The following is a 22422-nucleotide window of genomic DNA, read 5'->3' as shown; positions in this document are numbered from 1 at the left end:
AGTCTTTGCAAAAGTTTTGTTTTCCCTTAAAAATAAAAAAAAATAAAAAATATATATATATTACACCGCTAGGTCCGCATTCCCATACGAAGTTTACTTTCACAGTTCATAAACTTGTGCTGCACATAGTTGAAGCTTGTATCCATTCCCAATGATTATGTGCACTCATGTCTCCTGCAACTTTCTTGCTTTCCCCTTGAAAGCAAGAAAGTTGCAGGAGACAGGAGTGCGCATAATCATTGGGAATGTATATATATATATATAAAATAGCACAATGTGTTATCATATCAGTGGTGCCCAAGGCCACAAGTAGCCTATCTTTGCTCATAAATGAAAATAATTCCCATTTTCCCTTATTGGTGCTTTATCAGTACAGTGATGCTTCATCCATTTATTACTTGGGCAATGCACATTACACACTGAATCTTAAATAATGAATAATTATTGCTGCTGAACAACAGTTTATATATCTGATTTGATGGAATAGATGGGAATTCTTATGGTGCTTATAATCCCATTAAAAACCGTACACGCATAAAACAGACATAATGCATGTTATTATACTACTGTAGTCTTTCCTGCCATTCAGAAGAAACAGAAGAAAATAGATTTTTAATAAGAACTTAATTATAAAGCGTTATAGTAAAAATGAAGATGCCTCTCTTTCATGAAAAGATGTGTTGATTTGACAACCATTGGTTAATTTGGGAAAGCCCCATTTATTTAGACAACTTGACTGCCCAGAATCTAATTTCCCAGAAGAGCACTAACAGAATGTACCCACCAGTCTTCCAACTGGAATTCAGGTTGTTTGCAGCCATGCACAGGGCTGGTGCCAGCAAGTTTGGTAAATCCTCGCCAAATAACTGATATTGCCTGCATGTACTCAGCTTTATTAGCTTACCATCTGTGACAGCCTAAAAGGTCCTGTCAACCGAGTGTCAGGGAAACTGGCCAGGAAAGGGAAGGACATCTACCATTGACTTCTACATGATCTCGGCAAGTTTTCGCTGGTAAATTGTCGGATTCAGATTTTTAGCCATTTTGACGCATAGTAAATCTCCAAAAGGTCGCAACTTTTTTTTTCCAGCGACTTTTAGCACTAAAAATTCCGATTTAGACAGGACAGTTAATAAAAACCTTCTTTTATTTTAATATTTAAACTCATGTAGAATTTATGACACCATAAGCCTTATTTTTACTTATTTGTTTCTATATACTATGCATGTCCCAAAACTCAAAGTTTGGCATTAAAAATATATCACACTAATCCTGCTTTTGTTTGTTCTTTCACCTACATGCAAAAGAAACATTTTTATTTTCTTCAGACTTAATTGCCACTGTAAAAAATTGTAGAACAACAAGGAGAAAATGGATTGCAAGAATTGAGTATGTGAACCTTGTGCAGATCTGCACAGCATTTTGAACTAGAGGATACAATTGAATTTGGAAGGAGAAAGTAATATAAACATAACCTTACAGAAAATGTGGCAGATACCATACATGCATCAACATCTGGTGCACTTCTGTAGTACCACAAAACCATACTCTAAATCTGGGAACACTGGTTTCACCCTATGTAGCATGGGTGATCATTTTTTCCTGGATGATCAACTTCCATATACATTTCTAATAGAGCATTTCGTTGCATACAACCTAGCTGCCAGGGTAGGTATAGGTAGAACTATGTCTCCTCCCTGGGAAAACTCTATGAGGTCCTCCTTGGACCCGGACTCCCAGCAATTCCAGGTACCTTGCCCCTCCTTTGGGGTAGCTGCTTACCAGGCAGTTGAGGATCCTCAGTATATGAACACCCAAGACACAGGTTAAAATGGTGAACTAGATGAACTTGTTTATTGTTGATACAGGCAGAACACTTCAGAGGATGTCACACAGATGGCTCAAGTCACACACTCTCTCTTTGGGCTACCCCCGGTACTCCCGCCGGATGCTTCCACCTAGGAACTCACCCCGGTCCACGCGTAGGGCCCCTTCACTGGGAACACTCCCAGGTGCTGACTTGGCTCCTCTTACTACACACTACAGGTCCTGAACTCCAGCCATGAATGCTGGGGGGTCTTAACCCCTCTCTGCCCGTTCTCTCTAGCCTGCCTGTCACTCCTAGAGTGACCTATTACAGTACCTCCTGTACTAGAACACTAGCCTGTTGTTCACCTCCTTACAGAGGGGGTCCCAGGCAGAAAGCCCTTCACAAAATTGGTGTCATCTCTTTTTATATTACAGCACACTGCCACCTAGTGGTTGCTGCTGAATAACAGGGAAACTCCCTTTTTACACATAAACATCTAGGACATCTTTTAGGCGTCCATATCCATAAGGCCACCCTCATGGTGCCTGTCTAAAGGGGAACTCATCCTGAAGGGGCCTAATTCTTTGGGGTCCCTACAGAAATTTAGCCATCATAGTTACATAGTTAAGTTGGGTTGAAAAGTGAACCTTAGCACACACATGAACCTATACTTACCTATCTATGCACTTATATACTGTGCATAAACTATATATCCCAATATCAATATTAATTGTAGATTGTAGTATCCCAGTAGCCTTGGATATTATGCCTGTTCAAGAAATCATCCAAGCCCCTCATTAACAGAATCACAACATCACTTTTAACCCCATCCTCATTGCCCTCAACGTAAAAACCCACCTGCTTTAAATGAAAGTTCTTCTAATATAAAGGGAGGCCTCTGGTGCGCTGATCGTTTTTTTTGGGGGGAAAAAAACACCCCCTATCTGCCTATAATCCCCTCTAACGTACTTGTACAGAGTAATCATATCCTCTCGCAAGCGCCTTTTTTTCCAGAGAGAACAACCCAACCTTGACAGTCTCACCTCATAGTTTAAATCTTCCATCCCCTTAAGGGCTCTGGCACACGGGGAGATTAGTCGCCCGCGGCAAAACTCACTGTTCGCGGGCGACTAATCTCCCCGAGTTGTCTACCCCTGCCATCCCACCGGCGAACATGTAAGTCGCCGGCGGGATGGCAGACGCGGCGGGGCGATTTCAGGAAATCGCCGAAAAAGACTTGCGAGTCTTTTTCGCCGATTTGCGCGAAATCGCGCCGCCGCGTCTGCCATCCCGCCGGCGACTTACATGTTCGCCGGTGGGATGGCAGGGGTAGGCAACTCGGGGAGATTAGTCGCCCGCGAACCGGGAGTTTTGCCGCGGGCGACTAATCTCCCCGTGTGCCAGAGCCCTAACCAGTTTAGTTGCACGTCTCTGCAGCTCATTAATATCCTTCTTAAGGACTGGAGCCCAAAACTGCACTGTAAACTTAAGTATACATAATCAGTTTCTTTTAGCTCAGGAACAGTGACAACAATACCTAAAATAAACCCCATTGCTTGCTGTGGCAATAACCCTATACTGCATGTTTAAGTGTTCGTAAGCTGGAAAATGCAACTGCCATGTTTCCAAGAGACAATCCCCTGCATTAGAACATGAACTAGCAATTTCCATAGAAGTCAATATGGGTAATTTTAGACAATTTGCCTTGCGCATTTGGGCTGCTAAAAAATCAAAGGTGCTTGAAATCATACCCATTGCCAATGCTCTTAAAGGAACAGTAACACCAAAAAATAAAAGAGCTTTAAAGTAATAAAAATATAATGCACTGTTGCCCTGCACTGGTAAAACTGGTGTGTTTGCTACAGTAACACTATAATTTATATAATAAGCTGCTGTGTAGCCACGGGGGCAGCCATTCAAGCTGGAGAAAAGGCACAGGTTACATAGCAGATAACAGATAAGTTCTGTAGAATACAATAGTGTTTTATCTGTTATCTGCTATGTGCCTGTGCCTTTTCTCCTTTGAATGGCTGCCCCCATGGCTACATAGCAGCTTATTTATATAAATTATAGTAGACTTTCAGAAGTAAACACACAACTTTTACCAGTGCAGGGCAGCAGCACATTATATTTTAGTTACTTTTATACACTTTCATTTTTAGGTGTTACTGTTTCTTTAATAAAACTAGTTGCTGCAAATGATTGCTAAAATAAGAAAATACTGTGATTCTCTCTGTGTCTGTGTTTTTTTTTAAAAGTATAAGAACGATGAAAACTAGTAAACAGGAACGAATAAAATACACCAACTGACATTAACTAAATTTGACCAGCAAACTTGCTTGTATAAACAAGAGCTAATAACCCTTAACCATGTCTTCCTGTCTGGAATTGCTCCTTCTTTACTGTCAGCTGTCATTTAAATAATTGGCGGGTGATAGGGATTTAGGATCTGGTATTTGCAGTCAGTTTTGTTGTTTAAAACAGGCCCAGGGCTACCAGGTCACTGCCACAACTCCTCCTTACATCTTTCTATTAGAGATCTAATTGAATTACACTTCTTCTCGGTCCTGTGCTTTTTTTTTTTACCTCAATGAAGTTACTAAGTTAATTCATTTAGTGCAATGTTACTAGATGTATTTACTGATGAACAGCAGCATTTGGCTACAATTACCTTCCAGTCACATGATTTTAATGCCTTTTAGTGCCTTTTCCCCATATTTTAGAGAGACTAATGTAATAAGATATCCCATTCCCTGTACTTTGCCATTCTCTGTTCAACTCTGCTGTAGTTTTCTTCATTGAATCCATCAGTATTTAATTAACTGCTTCCTTATCTGAACATCTAATATGAATACAAAACATTTAGGGATAATCAAGGATAATCACAGTAATGTATAATAATCAAGAATCCTACTTGAATCATTCAAAGTCTGCACCCAGCTGCACTTGGCTAAACTGAATAGCCTTGGGTATAGGGAAGGCTGTGCAGTGGGCGTGTGATGAATGAAAATCACATTATTTACTGGGAACCTTATTACACAAAATGCATCTTCTCTTCCTGGTGAGCAAGACATAAATGTTGTAAATGACAGGATCGGAACTAGGAATAGGGGTTCTGTAGCTTATCATCTGCCAGCTTGGCTCATAACTGCTTCATTCTGCTCCTTCCCCAACCCACTTGTCACTGCTCCTTCCCCGACCGGCTTGTCACTGCTTCTTCCCACAAACCACCATAGGAAGGAAGAGTGGGAGGGGTGATGAGCGGCCCAAGGCCCACCACTGGTAGATGATGACTTGTTACTGTGGGTGGGTTATCCTTTGCCTTTTAGTTCTGAGAAGAACCCCAAATAAGCCTATCCAATTTTAGCATTGAAATTAACATTAATTCACTGGAAGTTTTCTTTAAATCCTCATACTGTTTTGTCTTTTATTTTCTTATTTTATCATATATATTATTATCATATCTCTTATTTCTTATATTTAATTGAAAGAAACTGTATAGTATTAATAAACAGTTCTACTAGCAACAATTATGTGGGGATGGGAACGCCTGCTTTATTTTTGTATAAAAATCACACAGATCCTTTTCTGCCAGTGAACCACACAAACTCAACATTTATCTTTTGGATGTAGTAAAAACACCAATTTTATCTACAGTTCTAGAGTGGGTAAGCATTTAGGGAACAGTAATAATAACAACGTGGTCTCCTTTAAGGTTATGGTGGTTATATTTGGCATGGTAGTATGTTTGCTTGTCATAGCAACCAATCACCATGTAGAATGTAGGCAAACTTAAGACTTTTTATTATATTACACTAGGTTATAGAGACAAATGTATACGGCAGTAACTAAGACACTACGGACATAAGGTAGTAGTGGTCTTAAGTTTGCTAATTGCCTATTAACACATAGCGAACAATCAGCAGGTTTCATTTACTGGTCAACTGTTTGAAAACATCTCATTGGTTGGTAGATGTGAGATTTTTTTATTACATTACCCCATACACTTTGAATGTGCAAACCTTTGCAGTATAAGGGCATCTCTGCAAAATATTAACTGGGAAAGGATTTTCACAGGAAAAGGAGAAGGAAAACAGAATGTATTTGAAATGCTGCTTAACACAAATACCTTCAGTATATTCCCCTTGTGAGCAAGGAAAGTCATAGCAAAGCAAAGGTTAATGTTGAGGTTGGGAAGAAATCGTTGCATTTAAGGCATTCAAGTTAGCTGGGACAGCTGCTAATTTTATTAGGCATAAAAGGTCAATAAAACATGTAAAAAAAAGCTTTTTGACAAAAGAATGAAAAGGGCATTACAGCAAAGAATAAAATAGATAAGATCTGAAGTTATTGTTGAAATATGTAAATAGTGAAAAAATTAAGCAAGAACTTTAGGACCCTTAGAATCAGAGGGAGGTAAATTGTTTGATGAAAGCAGGGAAAACAGAAATACTGAACTGTTGTTTTTGTCAGTTTTCTTAATAGGGGAACCAACTAACAAAGGTTTAATTTTTAAGTAGAACCATTTCTATTAACTTATGATAGCTTGTTGACCCAGGAACAAGTTTAAAAGAAACTAGGACATGTGAAAGTAAACAAAGGTGCATTGGCACTGCTTAAACTCTCTTGGCTGAATCTTGCTAGCCAATGGAATCAAAGGCAAACAAAGCAGAACAGTATGTGCAGTTTTTGGCTCCAGTCCTTAATAAGGATATTAATGAGCTGGAGTGAGTGCTGAGAACTGCAACTAGACTGGTAAAAAAAAAATTAAACAAACCAAAAAGAAACACTTGCAGGGGGACATTATTACTCTTTACAAGTGCATTCCAATTAGTCTGCACCTCATACAGCCATGCACAAATCATTTATTGCTTTTGGTTTTGCATCCGACTGTCACAGAAATCTTGCACGGCTTAACCCTTACCATTAACGCAGTAAATATTGTATTCAAGTATATGTATATATGTTTTCAGTACATGAAGAGAGTTGCTTTAACACATTTCCTTTATTTTTTCCTTGTCCCCTGAAAAAATGTAAAATGGGGGTTCTATTGTATATATTGTCTTTCATACCTTACTCTCTTCCCCAAAGCCTTGGGTGCTGGTATTTATACAGTGCCCACCAAATATGCAGCCTTGAAAAAGCAATTCAAATGCTATTTAATGCATTAATACATAATATACAAGTTAAATGATTAATGCAATTGTGACTTGTCAGCTTGCTGTTTTAGATACACAAATATTTATTCTCTAAGCAAAGAGAAACAGCACTCTAGGTACCAATTAAATGAAAACGCTGTGTAAAGCATTGATTGATAATCAACAACAAATCCCCCATCCAACACTGCTAGTTTTATAAGCAGATGGGGCATTTGATTCAATGACCTAAAGATCAATAAATACTTCATACAATTTCTCATCTAATTGGTAACTGGAGTGCTGTTTACGCTCTACTTTTTTAGTCATTTTACTCACTTATCAGCTCATTTTTTCATTTCTCCATTATTTTCTGATATCTAAAGGAACGGCACAATAGAAAAGTAAATACTGTATAAATCAGTATTTCATTCTGTTAAAGTTCTGACAGCTTAGAGAAAAATGTAAACAGCTGAAAGGTCTCTGCTGTGCAGCTATGGTACGGCTAAGGCGCTTAATTGTAGCAGGAAGATCAATGTGACAAGACCTATATTCCCACCACAATGAAGACACATTCTTGATTTCAGCAGTCTACTAAATATATTGCTATTTTATTTAAAGGGGTGGGCACTTCTTATTGGCTTAATGCACAGAATGTCTTACCCCCATATGTAATAAAAGGAACTAAGTTTGCCCAGGAACAGTAACCCATAGCAACCAATATGATGGTCGCCTTTAAACAGGTGACCAGTAAATGCTTCCTGCTAATTGGTTGCTATGGGTTACTGCTCCTGGGCAAACTCTTTTATTACATATCCCCATTAATGTTATATATATTTTCATAATGGGGGAGTGCAGAGGACCCTGTGTCTTCTCTGTATAAATGTTGTGGTCACACCCTCATTGCAACTAAAAGTTTAATGTTAAGTGGTGAGCACATGCTTTATGGTCATTTCCATTAAATTTCAGCTGCTTCATTTACTTTGTAAGGGGCATGGTGGTGGTGACTGACTTTTTGGACATATATTCATATTGTTTGACTTGAGACCTGATTCATACAAAACAGTTAGCCTGCATTCTCCTAGAGACAAACAGCTGCTACTGGGAATTGCTGGTAGCCAGGTCTTTTACTAAGTTTTCAAATGTGTCTGTGTGTCTGGCCCCTAGTGGGCTACTGGAGAGTCAGTCGTCTGAAACTAACCCCATGGGTGCATTATAGTGTTTATAGGTATATGTCTAGTAAAAAAATCAATAACAAGGTAATGCAAAAATATATATTTTATTATATTTTTACAAAAAATCTGTGCTGCAGAACTTAATATCTTCTGTAAACCATTCAGAAATATAGTCGATTTTATAGTCAAACTATTTTTAATCTGAGCTTTTTTCTTGTCATGAAACACATCATTTACTATGACCTCAGAAGCAAGCATTGTGCCATAGGGAAGATGGTAAGTATGCTGGCTCGTTGCTGCCTATGCCTCCCTGGTTCTCCCTAACTAGAACGTCTGAATGACATAAAGGGGTGGGACTGTAATGTGCCACCCCACTCACAGCCTGAATACAGTAAAGGCACTAAAGCAGCACTGTATTCATGGGGCACACTTAGGAGTGGAGCACAGAGACCAGCAGCATTTCAGAAAAGTATAGAGCAGGGTGCAGATGTGCAAAATCATGGCAGCTTGTGGCGGTGCAGGAGCACTTAGACTGCTAAAATATGATGTTAATCTGTGCAAATAATTGTTCTTTGCTGGTACTCTTTACTTTTCAGATTACCAACAAAGATTTTTCTAGAGCACAGTGACATCATGGGAGTTCTGGATTCCAGAATTACTGATAGCATATCCAACCTCTTTACAGACCATAACAATATATTAATATCCCCTTCGTGTTCTATTAAATATCTGAGGAAGTAATCCTAGTAAGTTTACTGTTGTCATGAACGCCACCACAGACTTACGTGATGAGGCGGGCAACTGTAAGGGTTAACACATGAACTACACAGTTTCTCGCTAACTCATGCAATCAACCCCAAACAGCCCCAACCCACCTAAACTTAATAACTGCCACCACTGCGCACCCAAGTCTAGATGTTCTATTGCACACTGACGTTTCACAGAGGCAAATCACCCTAGACCTTCTAGCTAAGCACTCTAGCAGACACTCCAGCAGACAATGCAAGTTAGTCTACAGACAACACACAACTTCCCCGCAAGCAAACAAAGGGTTAAGCAGACACACTTTTAACTAGCAAGGGGTTAAAACACATTTAACATACACACTCTGCATAAGGCATAAAGGTTCATTTAGAGCACAAAGACAAACTTTTATTTTATATTTAATAATCCAAAGTGGACAGTGCATATATTATATAAAAACAGTTAAGGTTACAAAATGGCATACAAGAAATAGCAGCATATACCTCCCGAGCAGCTCGGTCCCCAAATGCATATATCTTCCCAGTTGTCTGGGCCATTGATATACAGGCTACAAGGTAGGTCATGCCCCCATCCAATGAGAAAGGTGAGGGCGGGTCACCATTAGGTAACTGGCTGTTCAGGTGACATTTTATTTTCCAGCTAGCTTACTAGCTTACATACTTATGGGTATTCACCAGAATTATGGAACCATGTGCATTATGTGGGAAATGGAATTCTCTTTTCACAGACACCAAACACACCAGGCTTAACACATATTATTCTGGTTTTATCAGAATATTGGATAATCCCAAAATGGATCATCATAACATGGGAGTGTTTGGAGTCTGTGGGGAGCTCTAGCTACAAGCTAATGACTGGGCACCATGATTTTTATCTTTAGTAAAATATATTTATTTTATGGGCCTAAAGAAATATTAGCTAAGAGAGATAGACCACTCCACTGTAACACAGGTATGATAATTTAGTTACCTCGTTGATTCATTTGGCCCTGTCACACCTCACAGTCCCCTAGCCAGACAGTCTGTCTTCAGTGTCTTTTAGGGGGTATTTGTGAATTACCCCCTACTGTGAAGAGTTTCCCTCAAATGTGGGCTCTAAACAGACTTTTTAAATTGACAACTTAACCCATTTTATGCAGGACCTTACTGCCCCAACATGACAACTGTGCTGGGAGATTATGTTACTTATCTTTGCATGATAAAACACTCAGCAGGGAAATTATGCATACATACAGTGGTTAAAGTGGGTAAGTATTAATAGTCTACATTTTAGGAATAATGAAGAATTTAACTAAATGGTGAGCAGAACACTTACTTCTGAACCTCCACATGGGATCTCTGTCCGACTGATTTTAACAAAGGCTCTGGCCTTGGTGAGATTTTAGGAGATGTTTTAGGGCTTGTATCAGAGTCTCCACTATCTTCCTCCATGGCTTTTATGTAACTTCCACTTCGCATTCTCCGACAGGGAATCTCTTCATCTTTGCTACCTGATGGGTACCCTCCCCATTCATCTTGAGGCACCTGGCAATAAAAGTGCAAAAGAAACACTGACAATATGCATCCAGTGAACAGGTTTCTATTCACTCCTTTAGAAAATTTGTGTAAAACATTTTAAAGATATTTTGCCACCACATTATTATAATAATGCTATTTGATTATTTACACAAGCCTTAATAGTGTTATTTTAATTTTCTGTCACAATAGAGGTTGTGATTTCATGTATTGAAATGGTTTCTAAGTTCAGTTTATTTTGCCTCCGTTAGAGAGAAACTCTGTGTGGGGGTCTGACTGCAGAACGCAGATCCAGTGCAGAAGTGCAGAATGCTCCCTTAACTGCACGTTGCGGGGTGGCTGTCTATATGCCTACCCCACAGTCCCATCATGAATACAGCAGTGACAAACACAGGCTGCTGCAGAGTTTTCGCCAAATTTTCTTGTCGTTTCCCAATTTTACAGTGAAGTGAAATGGGCCAGATTCGCTCATCATTATTGTTGGGGCGCACGCATATTGGAGGACATTGCAGACTTGTGAGACTTGCAGAAATTCAGGGGACTGCAGAAGAACCCTACACCCTAAATCCCACAAGGTTTAATCTTTCTAGCTGATTTTTTGGTAAAGTATTAGTTTCTCTTTATATATGAAAGCTTGTGATTAATATGGACAAAGTAAAAAAACATATTTTTTACTATTAACACTGAAATGAGTTTTCGCTCTACTGCATGTCAAAATGCACTTTGGTTAAAAAAGAGTGAAATTATAGCAATTTTATTTTTGTTGCTACTCTTGTTTTGCTTATCATTACCACACCTAGAGTTTAATGTTGTTGCTCTTACTGGCTCTTGCTAAGTCCCCGAGAACAGAGAGACACAGCTTGATTTACTTCCGTTAATGGTTATGTATTTTAGAACTAAACCTATTACCTGACTTGAATGTGGAAGGATGCACTTAAGAAATGTAAGTAATGTTGCAGTTGTAGCTCCTTACATAAACACTACAGTCCAAATCTTTGTAAAAAGTACAATAAATGAATGAACATTTTGGTAAAATAAATTTGCCTAGACTATTTATAATATTTATATTTTATATAAGCCTGCTGTGATGATAAGGAAAAAATGACTTTGGTATACCTATGTTTATGTCCAGGAGGGCAACAGCAGAAACCCATAATCAAATATTTCTGCACTTACCAATGTCTCTCTATCCAGGTATTACTGAGGTTAAGTCTGTTTTTAAACGTTATGTTTTAAAGCTATGTTTTGGTTTTCCCATCCCCCCCCTGGTTTTTTATTTAGTTTTCTCACATGGTTTGCATCCCTGTGATTTCTTTCACTTTTTATTTGCATTAAACTTTTCTGTAGCATTATTCCTTGCTTGCTTCTTGGGCTCATCCCCTCTTATTTTTTCCATATGTCGGTATATACTTTATTTTACCTTCCCCTCCACCGTTTCAACCTGAGTTTCATTTAAAGGGTAAATTAAAGGTACTTCCCTCCATTTATTTTTTCTGTAAATATTTAGAGATGAATGTAATATAGGCTGAAAAGAGACACATTTATAAGTTCAACTTTTTAATCTAAATGAAACCTGCCTAACTGCTCATTGGTCTAGAGCAGGGATCCCCAACCTTTTATACCCGTGAGCCACATTCAAATGTAAAAAGACTTGGGGAGCAACACAAGCATAAAACATGTTCCTGGGGTGCCAAATAAGGGCTGTTATTGGCTATTTGATAGACCCTGGTCGCTGCAGGAAGGTAACTTGGAGGGTATCTGTGCACCCAGTGGGCAACGCCTGAGGTTGGTAGCCTATGCGGATGATGTGACAGTGGTTATCTCAAAGCCTGAGGAGGTGGAGAGGGTATCCTGTTGCATCAGAAGTTACTCGGAGGCCTCAGGGTCTCTGGTCAATAGTGAAAAATCGGAAGCTTTGTGGAGACTGGAGGATGACCCCAGTTTTTCGTTAAGAGCCTTCCCCATTGCCCCCTCTCAAATTAAGATACTAGGGGTTAAATTTGGGAGGGAAGATAATGCCAGGCTAAATTGGGAAGAGAAATTGGATACTGGTTTGGCAAAAGTTCAGCGTTGGAAAGGGTGGAAGCTGACCTATAGGGAAAGAGTTAACCTTATTAAGACTTTTCAGATTCAATTGTTTCTGTATGTGGCCTGTGTGTTCCCTTTGCCAGAATCTTTCTATGCTCGAGTCTATAGCCTGTTCTTCCAGATATATGTCAGGGTATTAACGTCCTACTTTACTGTACCTTTGTCTATTAGGGACTGTACCAGTAAGGCCCTGGGGGAGGTACTGAAGTATCTGTGTAAGACTCCCTGCAAAGCTTTACGATAACGCCTGGCTGTCTCTGCAGGGCAAACTGTATGTAAGGGGAAATATGAAATATCTAAGCCATGTAATTAGGAAGTGTCAGGAGCACTTCTTGGTGGGTTGTGGTGTTTCCAATAGTTTGTATGAGGGGGTGCTTAGGGTGATGGGTATTTATAATGTATGCACTAACGATTATGCTGGCATTATCCATAAGAAACATCACTTTAACCGGGTGTTTATTATTTTTTCTGTTATGTGGTATCATCTGTGGTCTATGAGGTATATGAAATCTTTTGGGAAGGAGAACAATTCAATAGATCAGACAATATGGAAAATTTTAAGAGAGTTTATATTTATTAAAACAAATGATGCACGAAAGCAGAGTGAGAGTGAAAAGTAAATTTTGATTTTCCTTGGTCTTCAACCTTTTCTTTGTGAATAATGTATATATTGTAATATAGTTTTACTTTGATATGTTATGTTTTTGTTTTGCTTTGTAAATGTTTTTAATTTTAAATAAATAATAGACTGGCAGTCTACATAAAGTTCTGTTTGGCAGTACATCTGGTTTTTATGCAACCAAAACTTGCCTCAAAGTCATGAATTCAAAAATAAACACCTGCTTTGGGGGCACTGGGAGCAACATCCAAGGGGTTGGGGAGCAACATGTTGCTCACGAGCCACTGGTTGGGGATCACTGGTCTAGAGGAAGCTGAAAAACCCCATCCTTCCTGACTCCAAGGATTTGCCTAACACAATCCAATTTAGGGTGTAAGTAGCTTACATATTTCTACATCCAAAGGTGCATGACCTTACATTTATTGACATTGAATCTCATCTGCCACTTACCCAGAGTGCCAGTTTGTACAGATCCTGCTGCAAGAATGGAATTAATTGGGCTTGTAGTTTTGTGTCATCTGAAAACACTGATACATTACTTACAATACCAGCCCCTAAGTTCAATCACCACATAAATAAGGGGGGATTCCTGTATTTGGAAACCTGGGCAGGCAGTTTTGACCCAGACAGCCCCAGGCCGGGCCAGGGCAAAAACTGGACAGGTGGGAAACCAAGAACCCACTAAGAATCCTACTCCAAGGAGAGAATATGCCACTGACAACCACATTCGGTACACAATCCTTTAGCCAGTTTCCTATCCATTTACAAACCAACAGCTGTTTGTTTAGAAAGCAGTTGTTTACCTGGCACTGTATTAAAAGGTTCCTCCGATCCATAAGTACCATAACAGATGAAAGTGGACGTATTTCATCTGGCCCTGGTGCCTTGTTCAAATTAAGTAAAGAATTAAACAATATTTCTGTTGCAAGGCCGCTATGGCTCTTGGCTGCAAATATCTTATTATAAGATTTTGCCTTGCCTACAGATAACCATTATTTATTTTTGTGTACTGCTATACTATTTTATATAAATTGTAAAAGGATATAACCACTTTTTTCTATTTGGACAAGGGAATATATTTGACTGCATTTAATTTAACCTTAGCTGTCTACACAGGTATGATGAGTGATCCTCTAAATCACAAACCTGTGTTTTACTGGTTGGGGAGAAAAGAAAAGATACTGTAATCATGTGCTTTCATGGGTTTTTTAAATCATCCTTTCATCATATTCAAACAAATCATTAGGATGCAGAGCTATGATTTTAAACCAATCACACCTTTTCAAATCACAGCTTTAGAAGAAAGCAGAAAGGCCCACATGTACCAGAAAATATGCAAGCAGCAAGTAGCTGTAATTTTATCAGAATTAAATATTGAATTTATTTTCCAAATCTTCTCTCATTCGCTAAGCCTTATGCATGTTTTTCAGATAAAAACACCTTTCTTGATGTTTGTGTCCATTTAAAAAGATTCTGTCATGATTTTTATACTTTGTTTCTAAATTATGCCTGAGGTTGTGCTTTCAGAAGGAGCCAGCACAACACATTAGAACTGCTTTCAGCAGCTATTGTTTCTCCTACTCAATGGGGGGAATTCACAAAAGTGGAGCGAGCCCTTTTTTGGAGTAAAAGTGGTGGAAAAACTGGTGGAAAACACTTTATCCAGATTCACAAAGAGAAATCCGCTTAAATTCCGACTCAGCTGCCATTTTTCCGTTTTTGGTGAAAGAAAGACAGTTTACAGACACTTTTGTGAATTTGTCGTTTAAACAACATTTATACAACGTTTTAACAAAATTTTTTCCCAAAATTTTCAAAATGGAGTAAAGCTCAGTGTAACTCTGTCAGATCAATTCTAAGCTCTTCTGTTTTGTTTTGTTTCACCCAGTCTCCATTTCACACCTCTGGTAAGGGCCCAATTGGGGGATCATTAACATATTAATGGGGATTAGCAGACTATTGTTAGGGGATAAGTCTCTGTCTATAACAATAGGTGCAAAAAGCCTCATTAGCATTTTATAAACAAGTAAAACACTGATTAAAAAAAAGTTCAATATCTTATTTATAAAAAGTTTTTACCTCACATTTGCATGATTATGCTAGTTTTAGCTTAATGAATGAGGCAATAATAACATTTTGTGTGAATATATTGTAAACATGCTTATTTAAAGGAAAAGTAAAGCCTCCCAGGCAAATTTTTAGTTTAAGCAGCAGTGCCCCCTCTTTAATCACTTCACTGACATTAGCCCCAACTTATCTGTGCCCCCATAGCATGTCCAGAACTACAGAGCTGCTTGACAGCATTGGTCCCCACCTGTTCCTGGCAGCCATCTTGGTGATCAGCAAACAGCACATACACACTGGCACCCAAACTGGGATATTGGGGTACAGGGTTGCACTGGCCCCAACAGGGCACTAGATAAAGACCCAGTGGGCCCCAGTCCTGTTGGACCTCTTTTTACTGGGCCTGTTGGTGTGTGGGCCGGATTGCTGCTGACCAGTAATGAGTAGGAGCTGGAGAAGATGGTATTTAGATCCTTAAATCTTGTTACAGAAGTGGAATTACACAAAAATATAGAAAACATAAGAAAGCCCAGCTTGTCCTGAAAAAAATTTCCCTCAGGAAATGCCCTTAAAGTGAAATGGCAAATGAAATGCAAAATCCTGCTGGTAAAATCATTATTCCAAGGCTCGTGGGTTTGATGGCACTGACAGATTTACTAAGAGCTAAAGGCAAATTCATAAAAAAAATGCTGGGAAAACGACAAAATCTGAAAACTGTCTGTTTAAAAGACAAATTTTTCCTTCTTGGGTGCTATTTGTATGTCTACCACTGAATTTCTTTTGATCTCTGCTGTGATAAAATCTTCATTCCATTTAATGTATTTGGGACTAAAGTTCCCTCTGCTTCTCACTGTATTTAATGTATTTGTTGTACCACCACCCTTCATACCTTGCACATCATGCCTCCTCCTGCCTGCCTCTCAAACGCAGTGTGCAAAGAGAAAAAAAAAATGGCCGACTGCAGGGTTTTTTTTTGCACTTTGCAAGCTGCATTTGGGTTCACAAATGAGCCCTATAGTGTATATATGAAAAGTCCAGCTGTAAACAGTGCATAACAAAAGAACCATGGAGAGAAGGTGCAATCATAAGACACCCGCGTCTTCAGTGGCATTTGGCGATGCCCTTAGAGTTAATTAATGGTGTCTTATTCGAGGCTGAAACACCTTTAAATGTAAAAACAGGAATAACAAAGAAGGAGAGCAAAATAACTGCATATTTGCTACTTAATATATCTATTAGACAAAACTCAACATAGGAAAAATAAAAGAGGCGGTACAGTGGCCCTGTAAACAGAAAGGCAAGGGTATCTAGAAAAATCTATTTATTTGGAGAAATATTATTAAGGACAACAGGCACTGAATCTGTACCTACAGAACAATACACAATTAAAAAAATGCATTAGATATTCTGACTTGCCATTTATACATTTTCTAACCCTCTGTAACCCCATTTCTTAGTTTGTAAGCAATATAACCATAATCCCCTTTTTTAGTTTAGAAGCAAATAAATTTGGTTTGAAAATAGTTTGAGCCAGAACCTTACCTGAAGGTAATGACATGGTCGCAAGGAAGATTTGATTTCTTGATGAACTAGAGGCTTATCCAGGTTCAGTGATGATTTGCGATAAGCTTCTTTAGCTTGGCTTACAGTAAGTGTAGACCAGGAACTCCTTTTCATAAATTTACCTTCAGGTGTCATGGACAGCCCTTCACATGCGGAACATTTCATATCATTGTTACTTTTAGATGTTTTTAGGGAAAGATCTCCAAAGTGGCCCTGAAGATTTTCAGGATAACAATGAGATATGTGATCAGCATGATGCCTATTCATTACACTAGATGTTCGATAAGTACTATCACTGTCCAAATTATCATCAGAGCTCCACCAACCTGTCATCCCAGATTTATGCTTGCTATCAGGTTTTCGTTCCTTACTTTTACTCCTCTTGCTATGCTTTGAGTAGTGACTATGATGGTGATCATCTCGGCTGTCTCCTTTTGTACCATTGACATTTCCTTTTGATGAACCTTCCAAAGAGTGAGATTTTGTAAAAAGTTTCTGAACTGAATGAACAAGATGTCTTATCCTCCCTGGGCTTTCTGTTCGTTGTTCAGTAGCGGTGGATGTCTTTTGATATTGTAAGGTGTGAAATCCATCCCTATGTAGAGGAAGCTGCTTTTCAAATTGATCCAATAGATTAGCTGGAATTCTATTTATTTTACTGCTACTAGTATGTGTCACAGCACAGTCATCTCGGGTATCGAAGTGTGAACTATAGTGCATCCTGGGAAAAGTGCTACTTGACATATGATCACTCATCATCACAGGCATCATCATGCATTCTGAATGAATGGAGCTCCGTGGTGAGCAACGGTGATGGTCCATTTGACAGCTCTCTGTCGGGCTAAGGAGATATGATTGCCTAGGCTCTTGCCCATGATGGACATGGTCATGCACATGTTCACAATCCTCAGAAGCTAGACCACATGTATGTCCAGAGCATAGCTGGGATTGGTTACGACTACCAGATAATCCTTTCATGCTCCTAAGGGCGGGCGAATATTTTTCTTCATTGAACTGCTGGGAAGGTGACCATGAGTATTGCTGTTGATCTAAGGAACAAAATAATAATATTATATATATTTTAATATATGTTTGCAATAAATTATTGACAACATATTGAGGCGTGAAGCTATGTAACATTTATTTTCTGATTCATTAAGGGGCAGAAGTGGGAAATTAGAGCTCACTGCAGTAAAATTCACTCACTCTCTATTCATTCCTATGGGAATTTTAGAAGCATATTTATAAAATAGTAAAATCTAATTTTCATTAATTGATAAATACGCTTCTAAAACTCCCATAAGAATGGATAGAAACTGGGTGAATTTTACTGCGGTGAGATTCAATTTCACACTTTGATAAATGTGCCCTAATTTTAGTCTATACAATATCATACTTGCTTTCTGGAGCCTTGGTGTTTTTGAACCCATTTTGAAATTCTCTTTCTCTAGCCTTTTCTGTTTTATTTTTACAGTACAGTAGAATCCTCATTTTAAGTTTTTCAGGGGACCAGAAAAAAATGATGCAAAATCCAGGAAAATGTAAAATCAGGGAAGTTTATTGTGTGTTATATAGTAGTGGGACCACAAAACAATGGTGTCAACTGCAGGAAAACTTAAAAGCAGAGGATGTAAAATTGAGGTTTCACTGTATCTGTAAAATAGGAGATGTTTTTTTTTTATTTATTATTTTTATTATTCAAAAGTTTTTTTAAAGTCAAATTTGTAAAAATAACTGTGATTTTCAATGCAATCAAGTGTTTCCCATAAATTAACATGATGGAGAGTTTTTTGTTAATATGCTAAAGATTGAGTTTAATAACAATTTTGTGTTAAGCAAGTCACTGGGGCCTAGAAGCCGTTGGCACTCTTGGCCCATGGGTGGAACAGGTGTATGTTTACCTCAACATTCTCCAATATAAAACAATTTTACTTGAATTACTATTCAGTTATTATAATAATACACATCCATTTGCTATGTTTTCTCTGGCAGGAGGAAATGTTGCGCGACCCGCATGCCTACCCACCAGCAATTCACTTTTTTGCTGGTGGGAGGGCATTACAGAGAGCCATCTCGGGTAGCCGCGATTAACTGCAAGCCACTAATCTCCCTAAGGGCCATGGCCCTTAATCTACAGAATGTGATAAATCTCCTACGGATGACTAATCTCCTCCAAATGCTCACTTACTGGTAATAATGTAAAACACGAGAGGGAAAACATGTGCATCACTTCAGCTTCTTGAAGTTGCCTAAAGTTTTCTCGCAAGGAAACTTTGGGTGACTTTGGAAGTCGAAGTGACTCTTATGTTTCCCACTGCGATTTATATAATCACCAGTCGAAAGCCATTTGCAGGAGATTAGTTGCTTGCAGTAGAGGAGATTTATTATGGGCAACTTATTTCCTGGTCTGTCATAGCCCTGAGTGATGAGCAGCATTTGGGTTTTCAGACGCTGCTGAATATAAAAGTCACAATTTTTTTAAGCCATAGCTGGGAATAGTAGTTCAGTAACAGATGGAGAGCCTCATGCTGCTTATCTCAAATACAGAATAAAAAAATAAAGTGTACTGCAAATGTGTAATAATATACTGAAAATGAAAGATACTTAGGGGCACATTTACTAATCCACGAATCCGAATGGGAAAAATTCGGATTGGAAACGAACATTTTGCGACTTTTTCGTATTTTTTGTGATTTTTTCGTCGCCGTTATGACTTTTTCGTAAATTGTTGCGACTTTTTCGTAGCCGTTACGACTTGTGCGAATTGTTGCGACTTTTTCGTAGCCATTACGATTTGCTCGTATATTGTCGCGACTTTTCCGTATTGAGCGCTCGTAAACGGCGGGCAAACCTTTCAGACTTTGCATGATTTTGGAAGCCTCCCATAGGACTCAATGGCACTCTGCAGCTCCAACCTGGCCCAAGGAAAGTCTCCCATAGGGCTCAATGGCACTCTGCAGCTCCAACCTGGCCCAAGGAAAGTCTCCCATAGGGCTCAATGGCACTCTGCAGCTCCAACCCGGCCCAAGGAAAGTCTCCCATAGGGCTCAATGGCACTCTGCAGCTCCAACCCGGCCCAAGGAAAGTCTCCCATAGGGCTCAATGGCACTCTGCAGCTCCAACCTGGCCCAAGAAAAGTCACAATACTGAAGCTTGAATGAATCCGAAACTTTTGTACTCGGCACGAAGGCTACAAAAAAGTCACGACAATTTGCGCAAGTCATAACGCTACGAAAAAGTCGCAAAAATTTACGAAAAAATCGCAAAATACCGATCATTACGAAAAAAACGCATTCGACCGATTTTCGGATGTTCATGCATTAGTAAATGTGCCCCTTAGTATTTATATATTCACAATATTATAACCTTTTCAAAAAAATCTAATGCTATACCAGTAATCTTTTAAATAATTTGTTCTACATAATGTTCAAACCATATGACAAGAAAAATACATTTTTTTCATTTTATATTTCTTGAGTTAACCCGCAGGTTGATTTAAATATCCTGTGTCACAGAGTTCATGAGCAGTGCTGCTGAGGTATTTCATTGCTTAACATGACATTTTTACATGCTCTGCTGAAAACTCCAAAGTCGTGTTGTGATTATCTTTATTTCACATTCATCTTTTCTTTAGTCACAACCTTTTGACTGCAATAAAATGATACTGTTATTAAATATTAATGAAAGATAAGCATTTTCCTTCAACATATTTGTCACAGGCTATTACTTTATAAGCGACATTTGGACAGTGGTGAAATGTTACATGAGTTGCAGGGGGAAAATGACAAAACATGAAAGAGAGAGGGAAGGATGGGGCTAGAGAGGGAAAGTTGGAGAGAAAAATGGATTCAAAAGATGCAACTGGAAGAGAGAAAAAAAGATAACATGGGGATCAAAAGAATAAAGTAGAAAGAAGAAAATCCCTTCTGTAAATCTTTAAGCAAATTTGCTTCAGTTTGTTTGAATCTTTCAGAAAGATAATCTGATCATATGCATTTTTCATTTTCTTAATGATACCTAGTTTTTATTAAATTACATATATTTTAGGGGTTAATAAAGATATATTATAGGGGCCATGTCACTCTTTCAGCCATAACATTGTATCATATGGAATTATACACTTAGCCCCTTCCTATGCTAAATTTCAGTTTATGGATTCCAATAAATTCGAATTTTTGTCGCACTTATTAAGATTCCGCACTGTCAGGAAGAAATTCCTGGCATTCAGTTAAGGGTTTTAATGAATTTACATATTTATCAAAACCTTTAGGCATTTTTTTAAATGTGCTGATTTATTAGAGACCAACTCTGATAAAATCCTGAGTGATTGGTTAAGCCGTTTAAAAACAGCATGGCTATCATTTTAATGCAGTGTAGGTCTATGTACAGGGCATGTCACGGGGAAACCTCAGACAAGCCTTTCTATTTACTTCACAGAATTCCTATACAGGTATGGGACCTATTATCCAGAATACTTGGGACCTAGGACTTTCTAAATAAGGGCTTTTTCCGTCATTTGGATCTCTGTGCCTTAAGCCTGCTAAAAATAATGTTAACATTAATAAAACCTAATTGGGTTGTCTTACCTCTAATAAGAATTAATGATATCTTAGTTTGGATTAAGTACAGGATAATGTTTTATTATTAGAGAGAAAAAGGAAAACATTTTTAAAAATTAGAATTATTTGCTTATAATTGAGTCTATGGGAGATGGCCTTTCTGTAATTCGAAGCTTTCGGGATAATGGGTTTCCGGATAACAGATACCATATCTGTACTGGCACAAACTGGCATAAACAGTAGGTTAAAAACTTGGTATGTGTTTTGATGTCACCTGCCATTGGGCTCTCTAAAAGATGGCAACCAACTAACTGCACTGCATGATTAAACCCATTTAATGAAATATTTCAATTCATTTGGGGCCTAGAGCCCCTTTAAGTGCAAGAGTTAGCTTTTTTTTATACATACATAATAAATTGTCATGTTAAAAATGCCATTTTTTTCTGTCTCAGGTTCACTTCGGCTACATCTGTTGTTGCTGGAGCATTTCTTTAGTTACAGTAAAATTGACTAAGATTCATACTATAGGGAAGGGTGAGCCACAGAAGAACCAGACCCTGTGGTTGCAGGGGGGCCCATGAGTGTAAGGGGCCCAATAAGGCCCTAATTAATGGGCAATTCTGGTATATCTTGGAAGAATAGATCAACTTACCAATGTTTTGGGGCCCTAAATTGCATTTGCTGTGGGGCCCAGTAACATCTAGTTATACCACTAACTATAGAGTATCACCAGCGGATGCAGTTTCTCTTGACACTGACACACCCTTCCTATCATTTTCTTTTGTCTTATTTAACCTTTTAAAATAATAATTTAACATCTACTATATATAATTGATTGTGCCCTTTATGGTTATGATTTTTTTATGATTCACTTAGGCTTTCAATTACAGGATTCATTTATGTAGACTGTAAAATCTCAAACTCACAGAAAAAAAATCATAATTAAAACATAATAGAAGGCCCATTATATATTTTGCTTATTCTTGTTATGTTTTCTCATTAAAATATCCTCAAAGTAAACCATTTATACAATCTATAAACAGAATGTAATTGCAGCTACATTCATGTTCTGTATCCCTGGAAACCAAGTTGTGGTGTGAATGTGTGTAGCAATTCCCTTTACATTGACA

At 38.4% G+C, this 22422-nt stretch overlaps 1 protein-coding gene across 3 annotated transcripts in view; it reads right to left on the bottom strand.

Moving 5' to 3' along the window:
- dlgap2 (discs, large homolog-associated protein 2) overlaps nucleotides 1–22422 on the bottom strand; it is a 252368-nt gene that overhangs the window by 58141 nt on the left and 171805 nt on the right. For all 3 annotated transcript variants that reach the window (XM_031902504.1, XM_031902505.1, XM_031902506.1), the window contains 2 exons: nucleotides 16713–17782; nucleotides 10200–10408 (listed from right to left, as the gene is read on the bottom strand). In XM_031902504.1, coding sequence (XP_031758364.1) covers nucleotides 10200–10408; nucleotides 16713–17782 — 1279 coding nt within the window. The remainder of the gene's footprint in view (nucleotides 1–10199; nucleotides 10409–16712; nucleotides 17783–22422) is intronic.

This window comes from Xenopus tropicalis, chromosome 5, assembly GCF_000004195.4.
Source record: "Xenopus tropicalis strain Nigerian chromosome 5, UCB_Xtro_10.0, whole genome shotgun sequence".
NCBI classification, from domain to species: domain Eukaryota; kingdom Metazoa; phylum Chordata; class Amphibia; order Anura; family Pipidae; genus Xenopus; species Xenopus tropicalis.
The sequence above is the reverse complement of the archived record's forward strand: the minus strand, read 5'-3'. Positions and strand labels throughout refer to the sequence as shown.